This window comes from Mytilus edulis, chromosome 9 (assembly GCF_963676685.1).
Source record: "Mytilus edulis chromosome 9, xbMytEdul2.2, whole genome shotgun sequence".
NCBI classification, from domain to species: domain Eukaryota; kingdom Metazoa; phylum Mollusca; class Bivalvia; order Mytilida; family Mytilidae; genus Mytilus; species Mytilus edulis.
In genome coordinates, this window is record NC_092352.1 from 60,639,597 (window position 1) to 60,657,457 (window position 17,861).

The following is a 17,861-nucleotide window of genomic DNA, read 5'->3' on the forward strand; positions in this document are numbered from 1 at the left end:
TGCTATAACCCATTTGTTTTTCACATCAGTCTTCCAGATCAAAGCATATTATTACAGTCATTTCCAGGAGACGTATTCTATCAAACCGCTATGAAATATTCCATTTCTAATTGTCTTTGTTGTCAAACACTAATTAAGGGTTCTACAAAACGTTTTGCTGTCGTAGATTTTCTTTTTGTCATGCAAAACGTTGCAAAGCTAAAGAACGTCATCCGGGAGAATACAAATTATTATATTGGTTTGCCAACATTTGATATAATTTGAAATAATCTATTTTTCTTCTAATACGAGTGATTTAAGCCTTTGCAGACGACAGTTAATCGCGCGTGCTAGGGCTTCGGAGATTTTCATCGAATATCTAATTTTTCTTTTATAAAGAAAGATTGATGTTCAAATAGTGGTCACAACACATTTAAAAAGTGCTTTAAAACTATTTAAGCTGAAAGAAAAGGTTCACTGTTTGCTCTGAAAAGCGTACAGCAGGACCCAATCGTAATCCAGCCATTTTTGTTTATCTAGTGTCTATGAACGTGTTAATGTTCATCGGTCAGTAATACCGCGAGGACATGATAATTGGTTAATTAACAGACTACTAATTACTTGTAATGTTGTGGGAGTTGTATCTATGTTGAACACCTCAGAACTATGTGGAACTGTAACATTTACTTATTCTTTTAATTATAAACCTTTGAATACATACGGGTGCTTTCAGCGTTAATTTTGAAGTTTTTAGTGACTTGTGATGTTTTTATAGTGAATACAATGATAGAATTTATATTTTTGCGAGAGTGACCATATTTGAACTCATGCCACTCATACGTAAAGAACGAGACAGAAGTGAACTTTTGTATGGATTATGTTTTGACGTAAGTATTGTATTACTTAAAATTTTTTTTTTTTATAGTGCGGAAGGATCTAAACGACAAAATTAAACGAAAATGTAGATTCGGAATCAGGTCGAACTTTTATAATGGTACTAAAATGAAAATTTCATAGGAACAATAGTGTTTACATAGTTAAATGTAACTTGACTGTGTTATTTATTTACTTTTTATGTTTTACAATATATATACATGTACATGTCACGTATACGGCTGTTTAAGGTACAATAGGTATATTTGGCATCTTCATCAAGCGCCATTAAAAACTTTCTGAGACTCTAGTGTCGGTTTCACGAAAAGTCATAAGATTAAGATTAATCGTAAGTCATGGACAATTCAGTAAACTTAGTATATTACGCTTAAACTTAGTCGTAAGAATTTTTGTGAAATTGACTCGTTTTTCCGTCATTCATTATGATGTTTCTTTTAAAATAACTTCAAAAGAACTATGAGTAAAGGAAAAACGAAAAATTATCTATAAAGGAAACTCTGAAGAAGATAATGATGATTTATACGAGAAAAACTGTGATTTTATATGCTGCACTGTCTTTATAGTTGTTTGGTACATTTCGTCAAGTACAATTCCAATATCGGGAAATTGTTTTGATGCAGAGTATTTCTTGTCAAAAAATATGGTTATATGCTTTAGTTGGGCACGATTATGACAGCAATGATGTCTGACTGCGCTGTCTGTACTTGAATGTCCCTCTGCGGTGGTATTTTTCGCTCCTCTTGAATACTTGAGTTCGATCAAAACATTGTACGAAAGGTAGCATCATTTAAGTCTGTAAATATGATTTAATTTATAATCTAGATTTTTTAGTAGTTTTTAGTTGTTTATCTTATAATTTTGTTAATTGAGAAAAATGTATTTTACAAGTTTTTAAACATAAATGGAAAAAAATAAACTTCTACCTATTAAAAATAACCTTACTTTCTCCAATATGTCTCAAGTTTTATTCAGCAGAGCCTGAGCTAGAAGTAGATCAGCGTATATAAAAATCAAGCCGGCCACTAAACTTCAAATATTTTGTATTTTCAATTTCTTGTAAAAGAAAAATTATCAGCTTCAGGAGATAGTTGAACGGATGGTTTGTTTCCATTAAAAATTTCGTTAAAATGATAATTACATTTTTGTTGTAAAAATATTGAGATTGGTTAAAAAATATCTTGTTCTTGTATGTTTTTGGACACTGTATTTTATCTTAATCTAAAAAAAAAAGGTAAATGCATTATTATAGTACACTGACACCCTGAGTATACTATTTTGTATCGGGCTATTTCACGAGGTAACAGTAGACAGGAAGTACTAACACATTATTCTGACGCCGAGCCGACAAGTCTTTGTTTTTACTACAAGTTTAAGGGCATACGATACAGTTACAGGGAAGGTAATGACGTTGCTAACGTAAAATGTCATTTTCGCGACGTCAAACTATGACATGTCGGGAAAAGATGCATTTTTCGACTGATTTTTATCATTCAAACTGATTTAATTTGAAAACGAGTGCATGGACCCCTATTTTTTAAAACAGCAATTCGTTTCATTTTGCAAGGAGATTATGTGACCCAAATTTTATAAAACTGTAAATAGCGCAATTTTTTCATTTTGATAAACATGCAGCAAAAAATGACGTTTTTTCCTCTATTCATGAACATTTGATAAATATTGAGATATTTCGGAATAAAAATTGAATAATTTTTAATGATACTTTTTAAATACAAAAATTACCGATTATTTAACAAAAAACAATTTGTGTTTATCTTTTAAAACAAAAAAGTAATGTCTTTCTTTCGAAAAAGAAAATTCGGACACAAATCTAAATTTTGAGCAAATATACAAAATTTCGACCTTATTTTACTCAAAAAGTAGCACATGAAGGTATATTTTTTATTATATATTTGATTTAATGAGGTAAAAAATAGCCTATATGCAAATTTTCATCAACTTGTAAATACAGGTTCAAAACTGTATCGTATGCCCTTAATGCCGCGCAGCAAATACCAATTTTAATGTCCTTGATTTGGTACCTTGATTACTCGAGTTGAACGCGCTACCACAAGATCGACCGAGATGGCTAACTTGTTAAGAAATCACTAGGGATGCTCCTGAAAGGACAGTAACATGCATATGCTGCGATATTATTGGTTAACTAGTTTTGCATATCTCAATTCCTCCCTATCTCAATCTCAATCCCTTTTATCTCGATATCAATAGAATAGAAATCAGTACAGAAAATCAACTCAAAAGAACTATCATGAATAAAGAAGAAACGAAAATTATCTAAAAGAAACTCTTACGAAGATACTGATCTAATATGCCAAAAACATTTAGATGGAACATTAGAAATACTGAAGAGGGTGCATGGCCTGAATGACACGAAACATGTAGAAAAAAACAACCACTGACAACATTCCTGACCTGACATGACACAACATAATTAATATTTAGATAACACAACAGACAACTCCTGACAAGTTTACAGAATTGTATGTCGAACACACGTGCACTAAGATGGAAAATACGACAACTGACGCGTTTTCAGAATTGAAAATTTAAATACTATATTAATGAGTGTTCTTATGGAGAAATAAACATTTAAGACTTATTTCGAATGGCAAAACCTTTAAAATATTTGTTTATTATTTATAAGATGGCATTTAAAAAAAAATATTTTTTTAACTTTATTTGATCACTCAGACACAATACATATATACGTGTAACAAGAGGAATACAATATTTACATATATACAAACAATACAAAAAAATGGTGGGCATAAGTTATAACAAGGGAAAAAACATAAAAAAATATGAAAGATACATGTATATAAACTATATATGTATATATTGTCGGCCTATGTAAATTTGTGTCCAAGTTTTGAAAAAAAGGCGAAAAGCGAGAAAGCACATTATATGTATGTATCAAGTACATGACTAAGTGCAAATAAAGCAAACAAATGGTTTAATATATACGGTAACCTTTCATCTGAACAATTATAGTTTGCTGATCGCAGGATAAAAAAAAAAAAAAACAACCGCTGGCTTTAAATATGTGTTTCCCTTGTTTTTTTTTTTTTTAATTTGATATAGATGTAAATACTGATAATTCATTTGATATTTATCGACCTATTTGAACTCGTTGTCATACTCACTTAAAGACTTGATTTAAAGATGTACTTAGGTGATGTTTTGGAGTTCGTGTCAAATTTTCGGACACCTTGGTGTTTTTCCATACAAAACCAGGTAAAATATTTTGCCCAATAACACCCATTCATTTTTTCATATAAGACAAAAGCTCATGAAAGGTCATTTACAAAAATTTTAGAAGATTCTTAAATTTTTTCTTTTGTTTTTGGAACTAAATATTACCAATGCAATCATAAGGTAAAAGTCCGAGTCAGCCTTTTCCCCGGCATATTTTAAATCTTAAATATCTCGAAAAGGAGGTCCATGACCTATTAATATTTTTAGCTTATTTCTATCCTTGAAGAATGCTCTATCAGCTTAAAGTATCAATTTTAAATTCTTGATTTATTAATTTTCAGCTAATCTCACCTAAGTACATCCTTAATATATCTGTTCCAGCATTTGATTTGTGATAATTTTATGGGTTTTTGTTTTTAATTTTTGAATGTGACTTACAAATGTATGATTTTATTTTTTTGAATTAGTAGTTATTCGCACCCAAAACTAATTTTCTAAAACTAATCTTTGATCGGGAGCGTGCTTTGTAAAACGTCTTACATAATATACATTTAAATCGAAGGGTTATTGAACTTATTCGCAAATTAGATAAGTGTTTCATTTATGACTTTCTCGCATAATACAAAATGTATGCATTGTTTTCAAATTGGTTTTCCTTTTCTATAACAAAAATGGCAACTGAAACATTTACGATATCTAAAGATAAGTTATGTAAATGTTTTGGAAATTTGAAACTCTTCCAAATAACCTTTCATATGCGACAATTCATTAATCAGTTACGATACTTCTGTGCGGGAGGTTAATTTTGCTTTGTTTATTTGCAAGTTTATGATTAAAAGAACTGGAACGATAAATAAGTTTGTACCGAATTTCTACTAGTTCAGCTGTACCGTACTAATATGACCACTAACAAGCTCATGATATCTTTTTTTAGCACAAGAAAGAGGACCTAATGATGTATACTTTTATACTTTAAATATTTTTCATAAATGTTTCTATCAGAAAACCATCTTTTTTATTACACAGTAGGTATAGAAAAGAAAATTAAAAAGCATATTTGTGATCTTAAAAATAACTAATAATAGATGCCAGGATTAAATTCTGTGATCTTAGAATTATTTTTTTTTTTGGGGGGGGGGGGACCGTCTTTAAATTCCTTAAAATCTAAGGACATTGTTAAAATAGAATAAAAGCTATTCCCCTTTTACGAAAGTGACTGCTTGTGATAAAATCATTGCACACAATTAACATGGTGGAATCAACAAACAATCAGTGCACTGTTGTCTAAAGTCATAAAAACAAACAAACAGCGTTACACTTTCTCTCAATGCTATGCGACTGTGCACGACTTTAATTCGACCATTCACGACTTTATCGCGACTCCATCCCGACAACCAAATGAAAACATATTTGATAATTCCGATTAATTTACGATCTCTACGCGATCTTTACTTGACTAGCTAGAGAAAATCAACTATGCTCGATCTCAGCCTGATATCGACCAGACCAGATCGACCTGATCGTAAATGGGTCGTAATGATAGTCGGAAATTGGTGAGGTATACACAATTTCAGTACAAAAACGTCCGAATGTTTTATTTCCCGACGCTTTTGGGTGGGCATAGTGTTACACTTGTCCGTCCGTAAGAACGTCCATGCGTCCCAACATTATCAGTTTCCGTTTTCTAATTTTATTTAAATTTTGGCTCAACCAAATTTTATGAAATGTATACACAATGGTTAGTACCATAACACAGTTCAAGTGCGAATTTGTTACATGCCAGATGGGACATAATCTGTATTCCATGGACACATTCTCCGTTTATTTGAGTGGCTTCAGTAAAAGGCCTGAGTAAAATCATACATTTAAAATATCTACATAGAAATAATTTAAAAGCAGTTTTATTTGTGGTCAAAGTGGTAAGAGCTCAGAGAGGCAGGTTAAAAGCTGTGCGGGAGCTTGAAGAGAGCATAGAAGACAAATTAAGAGGTGTAAACAGCAACGGGCGCCGAGAAATGTAGGCGAGGCAGTGACTGACACGGCGACCACTGTGTTGGCAGTATGGGAGACTTGCACTTACTCAACGAAGAGGAACTAAATGTTTATAAAAAAATCTTCATAGTAGACGCTGATTATGGTGGGAGCTTTTATTGCTCTTTTCTTGAAAATGACACCACAAAATGAGATTTGTCACTGGATTAGTTCATAAGTTAAATAGCAATATACAAACATTTTACCATCCCCTTTCCCTTGCTTTCTTACAAATAAAGCGTACTGTTTGTGTCATATATGTGCATAAGGATGTATAATCAGTGTTTTTTCATAGATTTGATATCCAGTAGTTAATGGTGAAAGATAATTCTTTTTGGTTTATGGCAACAACCTGCATGTATTTGCTAAAAAAATATTGCAAAAAGAGGGCAAACATGTCACATGATTTCCCAAAATTTGTCCGAAAGTAGAATGTTAATACCCTGAAATGATACCTTTTCGGAAACTGTTTACTCATATTTATCAAGCGATTAAATTAATTTGAAATTATTGTCTTTCGTCTAATTTTTGTGAGAAATTGCGTCAAAAGTTTGAACAAAAATTTTGGCCATAAGATGACCTATTATAGTTGTTTTTAATATCTGTGCCATTTTGTGTTCTGTGAAGAGTTGTCTCATTGGCAGTTTTTTTTTTTTTTTTTTTATACTACAAACAATTTTGGACAAACGGAAAATAAACCATCTTTGAAAGATAACTTAGTCATCAGCAGTCTAATAATGAATTTTATTGCACAGTTACTTTCATATATGAAAAATGCATCGGGGCCAAAATGCAGGATGTTCTTCCCTTCCGGACATACTGAGATCATCCAAGGTTTTGTTTGGTCACGTGTTGCTGTGTTTTTAGTTTTCTATATATTGTTGTGTTATGTGGACTGATGTTTGTTCTCTCGTTGGTTTTTTGTATTTTGTGTCGATTTGTTTTCGACCTTTGAATTTGATTGATCCTCAACGACTTTGGTATCTCTTGTCTCTCTTTTGAAATTTTAACTCTCCTTGCAAAAGTACAGATATGTACTGTACATGGAGGAATTTTTGTAAAGTAAAAAATAATGTTGCCAATGTCTTTTTGCAGAAATATATTTTTGAGAGTTAACCAGATCTGCACACACTTGAGAGAATCGTGTAGCAGTCATTTGTTCTCGTGTATGGTCGAGTGGAGATCGAAGAGAGGTCGAAGGTGGTCGTGAAGGGATTTGGTATTGGTCGAGTTGGTCAGTGATAAAATAATTGTATTGTAACTGTATGTAAAAATTGTTTGTATCTATGTATCTATGCAAATCAATATTCTTTTGCCTTATTCATGTATGCTCTGTATGCCCCTTGTGGGCCCTTAATTGGAAATAAAATATGTTCTGTTCTGTTCTGTTCTGTTCTATAGAAGTCGCAGTGATCTGAAAGCGATCGGGCATTGGTCTAGTTAATCTTGAAATGATCGGACATTAGTCGAGTACAGGTCGAAATGATCGAGTACTAATCGGTAAAGTTTTTGTATTCCGACCAAACTCGATCTCTACACGACCCCTTCCCGATGAATTCGACCGCTACTCGACGAGTTCTCGATCTCTTCTCGATCCTTACTCGAATGTTTTTGACATGTCAAAAATTCTTGGGTAGAAAGTCAGATCGATGACGACCAAAGTAGATCAACCCGAACAGTCTGGTCGATTGCGTCAGACCAGTCTCAAGATCACTTAATTTGTCTTGATTGGGCTTAGTCGAGTTGATCTGATAGGCAGTGTGAACCTAGCTTTAGGAAATAACTTTTTTTGTAATCTAATTTTCATCACAACAGATATCATATCATTGTTCTTAGGTTGGGAGTTCGAATCCTGCTCGTTGTAAGGTGCGTTTGACTCCGATCTTAATTGTCCAGGAATGGCTGTTCTTGCCGAAGGTTATTCACGGGTACTCTTGACTTCCTCTGTCCAATAAAAACTTACCGCAATAATATTGCCCAGTGTGTCAAAAGTGGCTTTAAACACAAGCAGTTTATCCATCATTGCATTGTTATTTATGTCGGTGAATAATCGCTCATTAATTTTAATCATGACTTGTCATTTCCAAAAAATCTGCAAATTTGAAAATGAAATAGATGAAATAAAGGGTTCAATTGTTTTGTCTGAACTGATTACTCGGACAGTACCAAAGACATAGCCACAATTTAAAGAAACCTTTATTTATTAATAGTCTAAGGTCAACTTTTACGATCTTTAACAGGCGGAATTGTGCTCTTTAAAATTTCAGAAAAAAATATATAAATGTATTTAAAATTTCGTATTAAAATTCTAATCATTGGGTTCACTGCAGATGATACCTTTTAAGACAACCAGTTCACCACCAGCAGTGGAATTGACCTAGTTGTAGAAATAAAAAACAATTATTACTACGGCGATAGAGATCAGTAGTACAAAATGTCTTGTTTTATCTGCACTTTTAATATGTTTTCAACAAGTTCACTTCCGTGGCCGATATGTTTTCTTGTGTGATAATAATCAAAACAAAATTATAGCCTATGTCACTTTGACAAATTATTTATCGATAGAATCATTATTTTCTTCTTCCAAGACGCACAAAAGTCAGTCTTTAATTTGGCCTGAAATTATGGAAAAATAAACACTTTAACCTTGATCAATAGTACACAGACACTACAATAACCTCGAAATCAGTTAGCGTTAATGATATGCAGTCTGTGTTGTGAAATGTTCATTTCAATTTTCTATTTGTCAACTATCGCAAAATGGTAATTGAAGACACGCTTCACATCAACAAAATAAAAGGTTGGAATTTGCTTTAGTGATATTTGTGATAGGACAGGCTTTTGACACATTTTATGATATCAATTTAAAAAATAACGAGGGTATATATGTGTTGTGTATACTTCATTGTGAGATCGTGTAGGTATTCCCATATTGACACCAATTAGTTCAGATTGCAATATAGCTTCACAGGAACAATACAAAATTACATGTCATATGAACACTTACATGTAGTAATATTATGCAATAGAACACATTGAACAACCAAGTTCTCGTCAGAAGTGCGTGACAGTAAGATACTAACTCTTAATTGTATTTAGGTTCAATTTGCTATTTCAGGAATACAACGTTATGCGTAACATTTTCAAAAGTGTATACATTGTACCATGTACATGTATCAGCTTTCCATAAAATGTCAGCTAGATCTTTTTGACAAAATTGTCAAGCCCATTTTGTTGTATGGGTCTGAAGTATGGGGTTTTAGTAATAATGAGGTATTAGAAAAGATACATTTAAAATTTTGTAAATAACTTTTAAATCTGAAATCCTCAACACCAAACTATATGGTTTACGGGGAACTAGGTTCCGGTTCCGGTTGACATAGATATAAAAGTTCGAGCAGTATTATTTTGGGCAACCGACCGTGCGAGGGCTGTATAGCCAGTCAAGGTCGTTAAACACCACCACATATATATTTTGGGCAAATTTGATATTCGGCAAACAAGCAAAGTTTTCCCTGTATATTGTATCAACTTTCTCGCCATATGAATGTTCATTTTAACATTCTGAATCAGACTAAATGGATTTTTTGTCAAAAACATATTTCAAGATTGTGGTTTCTCATATATATGGGAAACACAAAATTTTATAGATAAAGATTGGTTAAAAACTGTTATAAAGCAAAGACTGTTAGACCAGTTTCTTCAGAATTGGAATTCGCTTATTCAAAATTCGTCAAAAGCTATTAACTACAAAAATTTTAAGAAAAACTGGGAGTTTGAGGAATATTTTAATATTTTGAACTTTAAAGTTGCCGTTAATTGTTCTTTGTCGATTTCGAACGACAGATAACAAATTGCCGATTGAAACAGGAAGGTGGCAAAATGTACTGAGAGAAAACCGTGTTTGCCATCTATGTAAATATCGACAAATTGGTGACGAATATCATTTATTAAAACACCAGCTGAAAATTCCGTAACAGATTTAAATAGAAACGTACGTGCATACAGACTTGTACTCGCACATCGTTAAGACAATGACAACTACATTTGTATTAACCAAATTTCAAATGAAGTGGATATAAGCAATCTGTTATTAAATTAATTCTCTTTTAGCTAACAAATTATATGTACTTAAATCAGGTTTTGGCTTCACACATAGTGAACTAACACTTGTCATAAGCGACAACCAAATGTTGTAATTGACCTATTAATCATAATAATTGTTTGTGTCTCTAAGATGCATGCGTTCGTATTGTCAATGATTTATATATCTACAATAATGATATTCATTTTTTTTTTAATTCAAAGCAATACAGGAAAATACCAATAATAACAAAAGATAACACAATGTCTATGGATTTACTTAAGATTTCGAATTAGCAACTTCTTCTCCAATTTAAGAAAAGGGAAAACACATCTAGGTAGAGCAAACTGTATCCCTGTCTGTCCAAAGTCAGCGGGACGAGTATGGTTGTAAACATCAGATGTGATACTTATATTTACCTTTGAAATCAATGTAAAATCTATTGAGCCAGGCGACTTATTTGAAAGACAATTGCTAGCTTTTAAACAACATTAATAATTAAAAAAAAGACTGGAATCAAATGCACTGTTATTAGATTTCTGCAGGTGGAGTCATACTTCGGTACTGCTATGATTTAACAAACTTTACTAAAATTGTCCGTTTATAATTATATAAATTTTGAAATTATTAAGAAAACTAGATAAGTAAGGTTTCAACTCCGCCACGAAAAGATGGCTTTAGATGAATTTGACTATTTATTTTAGGATTTCAAATGTTTGGCTTTGAGCGTTCCTAATGAAGGTAAATCCAGAAAAGCGCTTCGGACGCAAGAAATTATTAATTTATTATATAAAGTTTTAATCCTCGTGATTTTAATTGGCAAATGTATGATATCTTAAAGAGGTTTTTTCGTAATGAAATATTACTTCAAAGTTGCCTTGCAATCCGAAATAAAAAATGCAAATTATATGCATGTATCTCCATGTGTGTGTGTGGGGGGGGGGACGAACATCGACATCAAGAAAAGAAAATTCACGATAGGAAAGTGGCTCAGTTTATCATAAATTTTGGCGTGGTTATTTCCCCTTTATTAGCATTAATGTGTAACAAAAAGGATATCGGAAACTACTTTTTTATTAATGTTTGATAACCCAATTTCTGAACTTCGATCCTGCATTCATATTTTTAATGAACAACTTGGCAACGATATAGATGATAGAACAATCTAAATTAGTTATTTACGAACTCATTTATCATTTTTCTAAAGATATAACGTGAAAATAAATAAAAATGTAAAGGTCGTTTGTCTTTGTTTGTTTATAATTAAGATGTTTAGTGTTGCAAAATTGGTTTGTTTGTTTATTTAAAGGGCTTTTCTATCTTTCTCTTTTAACATTTCAGTTGTTTTAGAGCATTTAGCATGTTTATTGTTTGGTTATATTTGTTTATTTAACACATTTGGTTATTTTTGTTTTTTTCACATTAGTTGTTGACTCTTATATATAGTTCAAGACAAGATCAGAAAATAGAATGTATTTGTTTGCGTGTTTATTTAATTTAAAAGACCTTTACTTATAATTTTTAATGTAAGAATCATTGATTTTGTATATTTAGAATCTTGTTGTGATAACGAAAAACAAACCTTCTGAAATGTACATGTTCATCGTCACATTTATGTAATACATATTGTCGTCATTCGGATATTAACACGTTTAGCGATATCAACATCTTAAACGAATATAAAGGAGGTAGAATGTATGTCACTCCACAAATATTTACAAAACGTTAATTACCTGATTTACAGTATCAGATATTGTTTATACTAAATTACTATCGCAAAGTTCTTCATACTTTATTCATTAAGACGATAACGCAAACACTATACGGATACAGCTTTGGACATTATATTTAGACAATTGCTACTTTTTGCTGCTGTACAGAGACAGTGGACATTATATTAAGACAATTGCTTCTTGTTGCTGCTGTACAGATACATTGGACATTATATTTAGACAATTGCTACTTTTTGGTGCTGTACAGATACAGCTTTGGACATTATATTTAGACAATTGCTACTTTTTGGTGCTGTACAGATACAGCTTTGGACATTATATTTTAGATAATTGCTACTTTTTGGTGCTGTACAGATACAGCTTTGGACATTATATTTAGACAATTGCTACTTTTTGGTGCTGTACAGATACAGCTTTGGACATTATATTTAGACAATTTCTACTTTTTGCTGCTGTAAAGAGACATGTCGATGTTTTGTAAAACTAATTCCTATGGATAATGGCCGTTAAGCAAGCACTAATCAATCAAATAATCTTATGGATACGTTACAGCCTGCGAGGATTCGTTCAATATCGACTAGTAGGGAAGTCTTGGTCGTAAATGTAAGTTTTCGTTCATTTCTCTTTTATTTACATGCACCTTCAAAATTCAAAACCTGCAAACTTTTTTCTTCAATCTTATTCGTTGAACATTTATATAAACTCGTATTTAAAAGGGTAATTTTTTTTAATCTAATTACATGTACCTTTAAAGATTTTCATGTTGTACATCTACATAAATGTTCTTAACAAAAAAATATATAAAATTTATAAATATGAAAACTTGACCCTACCAGGTTAAAGGGCTTCAAACGAACATCAATGGCCGTACGGTGACCTACAATAGTTGTTTACTTTTATGCCATTTCAACTCTGATGGAGAGTTGTCTCATTAGCAATCAAACAACATCTTCTTATTTTTATATCAATGGATTAATTTGCTGTTAGCTGCCAAAGTCCATATCTCGTACAGAAATCGTAGGGTGGACCAGTTAAACAGCACGAAAAACCTCTCACATATGTATTATAGACTTTTTCAAACACGGGACAGTTTTTCGACCACGCTTGATGTAATACAGTAGCTACATTATACATGTATGAAGATACAAAAAAAAAGTAATAAATTAGTAATCAGTTGAACTTGATATGTTGTTTTCTAAAGAACTATTTTATCCTCCAAAACGTTTTATATAATATTTTACCTCCCGAACTTGCATCTTAAAGATACCTTTTATAGCTTACTATAATTATAATTGAGTAACATTGACATTATGGGCTTAATCTTTTTATGAATTTGTTATTTATAATTAAGAGTCAGCTATGCGATGTTTTTTTTTATTACAAGACAATTCGAACACTTTATTTTATACCAAAGACAAAATAACATGTTCGAGATAGGCAAGATGAGTAAACTGCGGTTAGAAAAGCACCAGGAATCTATAGTCTTGAGATTTGTCCATTCTATTGTGTGATTTATTGATTTATTGTAATAATTTTTTTATGTCGTGTAAACAATTATTTCCACATTTATACCAGTACTGTTTTGAGTTATGCCGCTTTGATCAACAACATGTTTTCTCAATCAAAAGGAGAAAATAGAAAACTGCACATACAAATATGTAACACATCAACAAACGCCAACTTCTGACTTGGGACAGGCACAAGCATACAGTATGTTGAGGGTTAAACATGTTATAGGCTTAAGGGATCCCAAACCTTCCCCTAATCTGGGACGGTGGTGTAACAGTATAATACAACATGAGAATGAACTATTAAATTCAGTTGAAAAAAACTTTAAGTAAACTCATCAGATGGGTATACAAATAAAAATACATCTGACAAAAAACACATAGTGGACGTGGCCGGGTTCTTGTAAATCCCAACAACAAAAAGACGCTAAGTACAGATCTGAGAGTATTCGCAGTTACTGACAGCTAGTTCAAAGCCCTTACATATTATAAAAAAATATGCATCTTAGACTAAATTCATTTACATCTTTTTGAGATGACAGACGAGTCAAAGCTTTGCTTACTATATGGATACAAATATGATATATAGCAACAAACGACAACGATCGAATCACATGCTCTTTATGACATACAGACATACATAGTTATGTACATGTACTGAATGTAACGGGGTAAAGTTTTGTTTTATGACGCACCGCCCCCTTTTAACCTTTGGCTTTGGTGTAACATCAAAATATAGGAACAAAGTTTCAAGGAAAAGATCAGTTGACATTTAAAGGACTTGACTCATCCGATCAATAAAAAATAAAAATAAAATTGAGTTTACCGTCTATTTATGTAAGTTTTATATCGATATGGTTGTTGTGTTAAAAAAGACTTGTAGAGAATACCTTAATAACATAATAAAGGAAATCTGGAGTGGTGTTTGTGATTTCAGTTAACGTTTTATGTTTATCTATCATGTATAACTGATCAATCTTTAAGTCGGAGTAATCGTCACTACAAATAACTCAATCATTTGGTCTGGAGGTTTAATTGTACACGTAGAAAACTAATTAGAAATAAGATGCCACATCGTATATTTTACAATGATGCTATTTATTAAGATCGAACATTAAGAAACGATCCTATTGTTACTTTTTGTTCCTTTGAATGAATCCTTCCTTAAAGGTTATCAATTATTTTAGTAGCAAGGTCTTTGAATGATGTCTTTATTATGGTACTAACCTTTTATTTACATTGATTTTATTTTGTATAATAAAATAAATAACCAAGAATGAATTGCTATCTATCATCATTCCTTTAAACATGTATGGTCCTGCAAGTACAACCTACCAATATTTATTTGTTTTTCCATCGCCCAAGCTTAAGCTTTTTTAATACAAAGTCTTGTCAGGTTTTTTCCAAATGTCGTTCCAGCTTCATCCACCAATAAAAACTGACAGTCACGAAACAGTGCTGAAAATGTAGTTAAACATCAATCTATCAATCAATCTAAACTGCTTATCATGTCATCACCTACGTTAAATTCATTGGAGATTGACAGATTTATATCTTAATCTTCAGTTGGATAACATGATGCATGTATAAGTTGATGCTGGATCAGGAACTTGCCTGCGGCAACTTTTAGTAGTTTGAGATCTTTTTGTGCTTTTTGGTATTTGTATTTTGTGTTTTTATTTCAAATTTGTTCAGTGTTGTTACAAACACGTTTTTTGTTATGGTTGTTTCACTTTCAATTACAGCCATGTGCTTTTTGGTATATTTTTTTTATACAGTACAATTACATTCTATTTGAAATGAAGTAATGATGGGGGCATTGCTGTCGGATTTATAGATTGTTGTTGATCATGCATCTCAACGGGATAGCTTTTCTCGCTTGAGCCGGGCCATTGAGATGACCAATGATAATCTGTTTATCGCTATTTGACCTATGACGACGTTGTCAATTTCATGTCGATTTTATTTGCAACGCCACGTGCCTTCTAAGTTTCTAGCGATAATTTTCCATCTCAAGCGAGTAGCATATGAAAAATTATCACACATAAAAAGAACAAAGGAAAAATGCAAAAAAATAGCGATAATGATATTTACCTGTTTCCTCTGTGCGAAATAAAAAGCAAATTTCATTGTCTAACTAAGTTGTTTAGAAATATCTACAATTAAACTACAAATTACATGTAGTAATAAGCCTCCCCCCCCCCAAAAAAAAAAAACAAAAAAAAAACAACTAAATTGTTTTCAGTTGCTATTTAATTCTGCATTTCGTTTAATCACTTACTATAAATAAATCACTTAAAATACAAATAACAAATTGATTATAACATTTCCTTTTTGTAATATTTCCCACGTTCCCTGAATGAAAATATTGAATCGTTCGTTGTATTCATATATACAGTAGCAATGACTTTTCCTTTTGATTATTTCACTAAAAGCCAATAATCTAATGGATTTCTAATTAATTAAAAAGCGATTTTTGTACAAATCCTTTACAAATTTCTTTCAAGCAGAACACTAGTTGCTAATTCAAACCTCCAAGGTTGTATATGGTAAATTTAATAGTTATGTAAATCAATAAATTATATGTTTTACGTACTTTATAATCTGTTCTTCAGACAATACAACTTTGTTATTAGCCTTGAAGAGTCAATTGACGATCATTAAATAGTAATTTCTCTATCAAAAACTAATATTTGCTAATAACTAGTAAGATCATAAGAGTGTATTTCTAGTGCTTATAAAATTAGATTACTGTCAATCACAATGGCTACTATACTAATAAAAATTGATTAGATACAATTATTTCTGACGATAATATATAAACATTACGATCTTAGTTTCAGCCTTTTATCGAACAAGAATCTTTATCGATTATCGGATATTTTAGAGAGTACAGTCATATATATACGAATCACAAAATTGAGAATGGAAATAAGGAATATGTCAAAGAGACAACAACCCGACCAAAGAGCAAACAACAGCCGAAGGCCATCAATGGGTCTTCAATGCAGAGAGAAATTTCAATGCCACATTAAACAAATGAACCAAAATTAAAAAAATATATACATTCACAAGGCTGACAGAGACTAGAAATTCCTGACTTAGGACAAACACAAACATGCAGTAGAGTAAAAGCTGTTTCTTTTAGATCTTAAACAGCGCTTTTATCGCTACATTAGACCTAAGGACTGATTTACAGACGATTTGTTCGGCGAAATATTGAATCTGGGAACGATTCAAAAGAAGAAATATAATTTTCCAAATGAATATAATTACATTCCATACTTGAAACATTGTAATATGTTTTTGTGATTGGCTTAGAACAATCTCGCATCATTCTCAAATTTACCTTCATTTTAAATTGAAATGTACCATTCATTGTGTCACAAGATTCCACAATAAAATGCGCAGGTAAATAAAAGAAAAACTTGATATATCGTGTTTTCATGATCCTATTTAAGAATGTACTTATAAGTATTTTTAAATGGTTCTTTTAGTAATTTTTTAGGTTGTAAAAACGTTTATAATGCGCACATTTTGTTTTATAGTACTTTGGAAAACTCGTTTACATACCAATAAATTTACAAAAAGAAGCATTCAATTCTTAAATAAACACATTCCCAAAAACGACATGCATGTGTTATAACGGTTTACAGCATAATATTAAATACGGACTCACGAATGTTACCATTAAATTAAATTTGATCTGTAAAAAGTATTAGATATACTGTACAGATATATATTTGTAATGAAAGAATATATATATATATATTCATTTGTTTGCCTTTAAGCAACGTCAGCTTTTTATGGTGATTAATAACTTTGTATCTAATATTCAGTATCAGAAGAAAAACCAGACTCTTCAGGCTATTGAATAGTGACTTAAGACGATAAATTGTCCTTCATTAGTCTATATTGATGTTGTTTATAAAGCAGAAACAAGTTGATTTATTGAATAATTAATAAAAAAAAGTTCACACAGTCTGACTTTTGACTTTCTGCAGCCGTTTCAAATCATGAAACTAAATGTAGTATAGATTTCAACCTTCATTGACCGCAAGCATCGATCTTCAACCTTGATTGACCGCAAACATCGATCAGATTACTAGGATTCCGTATTAGTTACACATGTAGAAGAATCTGCACGTCTTCAAGTAAATTATCATGAAAGGAGTTTTACTGTATATTATTCGAGTTACTGCATAGATCGGAGTGGGTCGGTTGCTATTTATATTACAATGAATGAACAGTAAACGATATGAATGTATACTGTTGCCGATATGAATGTACGGTAGACGATATGAATGTACGGTAGACGATATGAATGTACGGTGATATGAATTTACGCTAGACGATATGAATGTACGGTGATATGAATTTACGGTAGACGATATAAATGTACGGTAGACGATATTAATG

At 31.6% G+C, this 17,861-nt stretch overlaps 1 protein-coding gene across 4 annotated transcripts in view; it reads left to right on the top strand.

Annotated features, from left to right (window-relative positions):
- The window catches only part of LOC139488716 (atrial natriuretic peptide-converting enzyme-like), a 77,813-nt gene that overhangs the window by 13,155 nt on the left and 46,797 nt on the right, over nt 1-17,861 (top strand). Inside the window, exons 1-2 of one of the 4 annotated variants that reach the window (XM_071274537.1) lie at nt 11,756-12,175; nt 12,289-12,537. The exons of 2 other annotated variants lie outside the window; for them this stretch is intronic. In XM_071274537.1, coding sequence (XP_071130638.1) covers nt 12,472-12,537 — 66 coding nt within the window. In that variant the 5' untranslated portion in view covers nt 11,756-12,175; nt 12,289-12,471. Of the gene's footprint in view, nt 1-455; nt 867-11,755; nt 12,176-12,288; nt 12,538-17,861 lie in introns of those variants that run through there. One more of the 4 variants, XM_071274538.1, reaches the window with a different exon arrangement.